We start from the raw sequence: 8,163 nt of genomic DNA, 5'->3' as shown, positions 1-8,163 counted from the left end.
TTTTTCACTCAAGACCAGTGCTTTACCTCTAGGAGACACAGCTCCCACTTCTGGCTTTTTGTGGTAGATAAGTATACGTAAGAGTCTCGTGGATCTTTTTCTGCATGGGCTGGATCCTCAGATCTCAGCCTCCCGAGTAGCTAGGATTAAAGGCATGAGCCACCAAGGGCTAGGCTTGGGGCTGGGATACTTGAAACAGACTACTGATTTTGTTCTATTTTCAAATATCAGAGAAATAAATTTTGCTTTTTTTTTAAACAGTTTTATTTCTTTATTTTTTTTTACTACTTATAACACTTTATTTTTACTTTGTACAAAATACAAAAATGCCAATCCAAAGAGTACAGACCAGTAGTGACAGCCACACTGCACAAGAGCAAACTTTGTCTAGCAAGACATTAGTTTTCAGATTTTTCTTGTCATGAATACATGCATTATATAAAACAAGAACAGCAGCAACAACAAAAACACACAGAGACTAGAAGTTTTGCTATTATTTCCACCCTCAAACTCATAATGCTTGCTATCAAGACTTGGGATGGAGGTGGGGGGAAAGAATTAAAAAGGCAAATAATATTTGTTCCATAAAACCATTAAAAAAAACTACCATCCAAAATGGCTCTTTTTCTTGTCCTACTGATTATATTTCTCCTGAAAAGCCACATATATAAAACAAACAACAAAACAAAAAGTCTTGAACTGGACAGACAGCAGATACTCAGGGTTGTTTACCTAGGTGACTGTTCAGTAGTTTTTAAAGAATCTTTTAGACATCTTTGAAGCCCTTCTATTCTTTCTTCAGTACAGAGTTCCAGCCATACTGCCCTATCTTCTCTCTAGAACCTTCCAGAACAGAAACACTGTATTATCCAGTCTGTTGCTAAGGACTAGTTCTGACAAAAAAAAAAGAAAGCAATGTACAAAAATATTTAACAGAACTATGAAAGATGTGGAAGAGGAGTCTTTTTCTTCATCGCAAAGTCTGCTTTGCATGGTTTCTTCCATAGATTCTTCAGGGTTTGTTTATCTGCCCCATGAATAAGATAGCACCTGCAGGATGGAAAGCAAGAACGCATGACTGGAAATGCACAAGCCTTTAAATAAGATGAAAGGTTTTCCACTTAGGGGAAGGGGAGGCACCATGATCCTCTCATGGCTTACTTAGGTTATTCAACAGATCTTCCTGCAAGGTCAGCAGGGCCCACGTGCTTGCTGGCCAATGGGGTAGCTGTTAATCACACAGCTGTTTCCAGCTGCTGCTGGAAACGCGGCTAGTGGGATGAAAAGTTGAACTGTGTGTGTGCGGATACTTGGGCTTGAACTCATAGCCTGTCCCTGAGCCTTTTCACACTCAAGGCTAGTGTTGTACCTTTTGAACCACAACTCCACTTCCTGCTTCTTAGTGTTTATTGGAGCTAAGAGTCTCATGGATTTCCTGCCTGGTTTGCCTTCAAATGATAATCCTCAGATCTCAGCCTCCTGAGTAGCTGGGATTACAAGGCATGAGCCACCAGTGCTTAATCGGTTGAAATTTTAAATGGACTCATTTTGACTAATTTCAAGATAAGGTCACACAGCCATACACGTCTAGAAGTCCCCGTGTTGGACTCTTCAGCTCCACAGAATACTCATTAAGATATAAAAAAAAGTAATGACGTACAAGGAAAAGAAGATACCTTCTATTCAAAATAATAGGGAAATTTGTATAGTAAGTAGACCTCTCCACAAAGATAATCTTTTTTCTTTTGTTTCTTTCTCTTGCCAGTACTGGGGCTTGAGCTCAGGACTTTGTGTTAGAGATTCCTTTTTTTTTTTTGCCAGTCCTGGACCTTGAACTCAGGGCCTGAGCACTATCCCTGGCCTCTTTTTGCTCAAGGCTAGCACTCTGCCACTTGAGCCACAGTGCCACTTCTGGCCGTTTTCTATGTATGTGGTGCTGAGGAATCGAACCCAGGGTTTCATGTATACGAGGCAAGCACTCTTGCCACTAAGCCATATTCCCAGCCCCAGGACTTTGGGTTCTCATTTAGCTTTTTTGCTCAAGACTGGTGCCCCATCACTTGAGCTCCACTCTGGCTTTTCGGTGGTTAATTGGAGATAAGAGTCTCACAGACGATCATCAGATCTCAGTCTCTTGAGAAGCAAGGATTATAGGCGTGAACCACGAGTGCTATACTTAAAGCTATGAACTACTGCTACCTTTATTTAGCAGAGTAAGCTAAAGATCAGAGCCAAATTTTGAATCCAAGACTCAACGATCTCTCAGAGTAACATTGTTCAGGGTCTATTCAAAGTGTTTGTCATTGTTGGCTGGTGGGGGGCGGGCGGGACAGGTGTTTGGTTAAGAGCAAGTCAGGTTAAGGGCCAGACCCAAGAAGGGAAGCAACCTTTCTGAATTCTAACAATAAGTGGACATGGAAGAGAACCACTTACCTGTAGGATTATGTCGGATGAAAAATAGGAAAGGTCGGTCTACAATAAACCAGGGAGGCGATGACCGTGCAATTAGAATGGCGGCTATGGGAAGAAAAGGGTCATGGTTATGCACCCAACACCGGACCAGCAAGGAGTTAGCTTGATGGACACATTCTGGTTTCTGAAGACAAGTCCCTGTCATACAGGCTGGCTGGGCTCAAGGGCCTCACTGGTCGTCATTGAAAGAATATCTACCCTGGGCCAAGCCCTTCAGCTACTATCTCATTTAGTCTATAAAAGCACAATCTTCTCTTCTAAATGTATTGTGCTCTATATAGACTTAAAATTTTGGTTCTTGTTTTATATATAGACTTTTCACAAGAACTAATTGGCATAAAACATATTACAGCTATTTTAGTGGCACTGAATGAACAGTCAATGAATATTTGCTGTTATCATTAGCTATTTTTCGTGTGTGTGTGTGTGTGTGTGTGTGTGTGTGTGTGTGTGTGTGTGTGTGTGTGCTGGTCCTAGGGCTTGAACTCAGGTCCTGGGTGTTGTCCTTGAGCTTTTGCACTCAAGGGCTAGTGCTCTACCACTCGAGCCACAGCTCTACTCCCTAATTTTCTGGTGGTTAACTGTAGATGAATTTCGCGGCTGTGAACTCTGATCCTCTTCTTCAGCCTTTCTGAGTAGCTAGGATTACAGATGTGAGCTATGGCATCATTAGCTATTCTTATCAAACCATCTTCTGTGCTGATGAAGCCCCCTGGTTCTCTTGAACATATGAAAATCCTTTCTGCTTATTAAAGCCCAGCTCACAATTGCCATCGGTGCCTCTTCTCTGGCCTATCGTTGAAGCTCTCTGCAACTGGAACCCAGGGCCTGAGTGGTAACACAGGGTTGGCTCTGTAGTTGGCTTAGTGCCCTACTCGAGTCTTGAGATTCTCCATCCATTCTAAATCAGGGCTTCTGGATTTTCATGTTGCACAGGGTCTCAAAGACTGCCTAGCTGGCCACGATAGTTATATCAGCTAGAAAAACTGGCTAAGGATTTGGGCAAAACTTAGATGTTACCTAGAATTACCTAGAAGAAACAAAGAGCATCTGTAATACCCTGATTTCTTATTCTAGGTCGTTGTTTCCTATCCATCAATCCATCCATCCAACCTTCCTATCCATCTATCTGACCATCCACTGACTCTTCATCAGTCTGTGAGTTCATTGACCAATCAATCGATACATAATCCATCAATCTCAGTGTTGGGCCTAGTTTTTTTTTTTTTTTTGTCCGTTTTGAGGCTTGAACTCGGGGCCTGGGCACTATATCTGAGTCTCTTTGTGCTCAAGATTAGTGCTCTACCAGTTGAGCCATGGCACCACTTTCATTTTCTGAGTCATTAATTGGAGATAAGAGTCTCATGGGGACTTTTCTGCTGGGCTGGCTTCAGACAGTGATCCTCAAATCTCAGCCTCCTGAGTCGCTAGCGTTACAGACATGAGCCACTGGAACCCGGCTGGTCCTTGGTTTTTGATAGAGAGTTTGGCTCTGTATCTTAAACTAGCCTGGGACCTAGACTTAGCCCAGACAAGCCTCAGAGTAAGAATTCTCCTGCTTTAGCCTCTAGAGTGTTGGGATTACAGTATGCACCACTATTCCCAGCTTAAATGCTGTATTAAAAGAATAAAAAAGACCAAGCATGTGCTCAAGAGGAAAGAAGGCATTCACTATGACTCTAAATGATACCTTTTAATAAACACAAGTATTCAACCCAGCTGCAAATGTAGCTAGATTATTCTTTTATGAGCTCACAGATTTCTAGCCTCGTCTCATATGGCTAACTGAAGGGAGAATGAGTTAAGGTTATTCTGTTTTCTCATGCATTGTTTAAGCCATGGGGGAGAAAGCAGATGTGGATGTTCTAATGATCAAGGAAGGCTGCTCTGCATTCTTGCTGCAATTCAACAGATGCTTGCTGATTCTTCACTCGGTACTAGAGAGACCTATGTGGCCAATTTCCCCCTTTATTTCTTTTATAGTAAGGATGTGCTATGTGCTATTATTTTAACTTTTGATCTGATGGGTCTTTTTTTTCTGCCAAGAAGAAGACAGAATATGAGTTATCTCCCTGAGGTGAGGGGGACAGCAAACTACTGACCTCAGGCCAAGTCTATAAGGCAAATTGTGTGTCTGTAAATAATGTTCTACCTGAAAACAGCTGCACCCATTCACTTGTATTGCCTATGAATGCCTTTACACCATAACGGAAGACTTGTGATGGAGACAATATGGCCCCCAAAGCTGAAATGCAGCCTCTGGGGTTTTTTTTACAAAGCTTTGCTGTATCCTGCCATCAATTCTAGGAATGAACTTTTTCTTTTTCAATGAAACATTAGATCTGTCCCCACTGCTGTCTCCCAAGGGTGGATCTCTCTGCACCCAGCTGGAATCAGCGCGCTGCAGAAGTTTGTGAAGATGACAGATGAACTGGAGCATGAACTGGAATCCATCCATTTCCTGACCAGAAGCACCTGGCCACAGGGGACCTAGCACTTACTTGTTGCTGCTGAAGCTTTTGTCCCATCTTCACTGACTTCAATTTTTGCTTTTTGCAAGATGTGAGAAACATGAAGGTTTTCTGACCCTGCTCACAGAAAAAAAAAAATCAGCATTTGTTTCCTATGCACACCGTCCATGTGAAGCAATTCCAAAGTCATGGAAAATTCCAGTTCTTCAAAAGTATCAGAGAAGTAACCTCTGACACTCCTGCAGATTGAGAGCTGTAGGTGGCTGTCACTTACGGCGCCTTTCAATCTCTGCTAAGTGAACTGGAATGCTTACTTTCATCAGGCAGGCCCCAACCTCCACGGTGGAGTGCCTCATATCCATTCAACTCTGATCTCTATGAATTTTATTTTAGAAATGAAAAGATCAGAGTTCTGAAAAGTATGCCCACCTTCCCAGAAGAAGCAAGACAAAATATATTATTATTGTTATTATTACTATTATTGGTCATAGGGCTTGATCTCTGGACCTGGCAGCCCTCCCTGAGCTTTCTTCTTCAAGGTTAACATAACACTCTAACACTCTGAGCCACAGCCTCACTTCCGGTATTCTGGTGGTCAATTGGAGATTGAGTCCCATGGACCTTCCTGAGGGGGTCATTTCAAACTGTGATCCTCAGATCTTAGCCTGTTGAGTGGCTAGGATTACAGGCATGCGTGAGCCCACCAGCACATGGCCAATACATTATTTTTCACCTACTGATTATTAGGACCAGAAAAGATTTAAGATAGCATTTTCAGATGGGGCAAGCAAGGCCAAGGGTGTGAAGGAATCTGCTCCCAAATCACACACCTACTTAGTGGCAGAGTAGGCTCTGGCTTTTCTCAACACTAGCCACTCACCCACCCCTGGGCATGCCGGAGATAGGAAGGCACTGAGTGTGATATGTGTTAGACATCTGGGCATGGCTGGGTTGTTGGAACCTTCTACGGGACTCACTTGGCCATGGGGTGGGACATTTCCGGAGGATGCCAATGGCAGTCAGCATTAGACACAGGTCAGGAAGCAGAGGGAACATGGTTTGTGTCATCTGGCTGTGAACTGTCTGCACCAATGCCCAGCTTGACAAGGACCAGTTGTGACTGAAATGCACATTTCCCGGGTCCAAGTCACTTGGAAGGTTAAAGAGCACAGCTTGGGAGAGTGTGGGGCCTTCCTATGAACACTTCCTACTTGGTAGTTAGAGTATAGTGGATGACCCAGAAGGAGAAAGGGCAGGTGACATCAGTGTCTCTCAAACTTGATAGGCCTGTATGAAAATGAAGGTTCTGATTCAGTACATCTGGTTTGGACTCAGCATTTCTAGCAGGCTTCCAGGTTAAGGCTCTCACTGCTAGACTGGGGATATCAGAGGACCCGAAAGTGAGAAACAAGCAGGTATCAGAATAAGGCTGCAATTCTGTCAGAAGGGTGTGTTTGTCTCTGAGGAGGTGCTCAGGTGCTCACTAGATGCTACAGGAGTTGTTAATGAAGCAATTTCCTTCCAGTCAAGAAGTGAAACAATGCAAACTAGGGTATATATCATGATCAAGCTGTGACTTCTCTGTGGAAGGAGGTTACTCTTCTAAATTTCAAAGGAAAAGAACAGACTATATTCAAACAACTCCAGCAAGAGTAGCATAGGCTGACAATTGAAGGGACATGACCTCAGAGATGTCTCAGTTGCTTTGGCAAAGGGACGTTCTGATCAGACTCACTCAAATTCATGTTATTTCAGATGAGTGGGTGTAAAATAGCAAAATATATGTTTCGGATATAATACTTGCTTACCGTTGTTTGATGGAAGTAAGCAAGTGTTTGACAGCTTAGTAATTGTAACTAGGCACCAGTGTTTCATACCTATAATCCTAGCCACTAAAGAGGCTGAGATCTGTGGATCCCAGTTCAAAGCCAGCCTGGGCAGACAAACTCAAGAAATTCCTATCTCCAATTATCCAGCAAGAAGCTGCAAGTGTAGGTGTGGCTCACTTTAATCACAAAGCTAAGAAAGAGCATGATACCCTGAGTTTACGCTGTAGTATTGGCACCAAAAAATAAAAAATAAAAAAATCTTGACTTTTCTTTTTCAAACCCAACATAAAAGCTTGCATTGGAAATATAAAATTGTATTGAAGGAAGAAGGTCAATAGTATAATTTGGTGATACATTAAATTAAAGCTTGGGCAGTTTTACAGTAACACATTGCTAATTCTGATCTTTTTTTCTCTTTGAACAAATTAGAAACTCGAACATTTTCTTCAAGTTGATGAGTAAGTTTTAAATTGGACGTACTTGTTATTTTTGAAAAATTTGCCTTTGATGACTCAAACATCTCAGTAATGCCAAGAACTTTCAGTGGTTCCTTCAGATCTGTCTGTGCCTCAGCTGTGAACCTACATGAAAGAAGAAAACGGAGGGAGGAAAAAAATCACAGGCTAGAAACGAGACAAAAATGATATCATCTGGGCATCTTTTCAAAGTAAGATCTGAACACCAATCTGAATTGTGTCCTGACTTGAAATCTTAAGATTTAAATACCAGGTAAGTAGACAACAACCCCTCTACCTACTTAGGGTAAGTATGGGTGTTCTCACCTTCGTGAGCAAGAGATCCCCCGTGTGAACACTTTTGGAGATCCACATGAACTCCTTCTCTTACAGTGATGTGAAAGTTCACAGGGTTAACAAATTTCTGGTCCTCTAGAATATTTGTAGTTATTCTCCATATCCACCTCAAGAGGCACCACCTTGGCTGAAGTCAACCACCTTCATATTAGTCGGAAGAGAGGAGATATATTCCTAATAATTCATATTCGTTCCTGACTGTATCTCACTGTTAAAATAGGACTGAGCTTTAGGAACAGGTGACCCAGGATTACATGTGGGTATGTGTCTCGTGAGTATTTGTGGCCAACCTGCCCTTGGAGCCATCCACTGTACATGTCAGTTGTTAAATCTACACGAGAAGATACTTCATTTGATTTGCTCTGACCCTATGAAAGAACAGCAGGGAAGGTAAGCAGATTCTCACCCCAGGTGGGCTAAAACGGTAATTAGATCATTCTTTGCCCACCAAGCTCTGATGTCACCATCTGATTCATTAGATGAAGCATTGCCACTTGGAGGCTTATTTTCCAAAAGAAAGGTCTTGGTTGGAGTTACAATACTTGCTGTAAGTGTAGTCCTCTGATTACTTAACTCAGT

At 42.3% G+C, this 8,163-nt stretch overlaps 1 protein-coding gene across 1 annotated transcript in view; it reads right to left on the bottom strand.

Annotated features, from left to right (window-relative positions):
- Positions 1-253: 253 nt before the first annotated feature.
- Serpine2 (serpin family E member 2) overlaps positions 254-8,163 on the bottom strand; it is a 64,624-nt gene continuing 56,714 nt past the window's right edge. Inside the window, exons 6-9 of the mRNA XM_048344659.1 lie at positions 7,253-7,353; positions 4,974-5,060; positions 2,434-2,517; positions 254-1,050 (exon numbers count right to left, since the gene is read on the bottom strand). Coding sequence (XP_048200616.1) covers positions 1,013-1,050; positions 2,434-2,517; positions 4,974-5,060; positions 7,253-7,353 — 310 coding nt within the window. The 3' untranslated portion in view covers positions 254-1,012. The remainder of the gene's footprint in view (positions 1,051-2,433; positions 2,518-4,973; positions 5,061-7,252; positions 7,354-8,163) is intronic.

The sequence above is a fragment of the Perognathus longimembris genome, chromosome 4 (assembly GCF_023159225.1).
Source record: "Perognathus longimembris pacificus isolate PPM17 chromosome 4, ASM2315922v1, whole genome shotgun sequence".
Lineage (NCBI taxonomy): Eukaryota > Metazoa > Chordata > Mammalia > Rodentia > Heteromyidae > Perognathus > Perognathus longimembris.
Note: the sequence above shows the minus strand (reverse complement) of the source record. Positions and strands in the feature narration are given on the sequence as shown.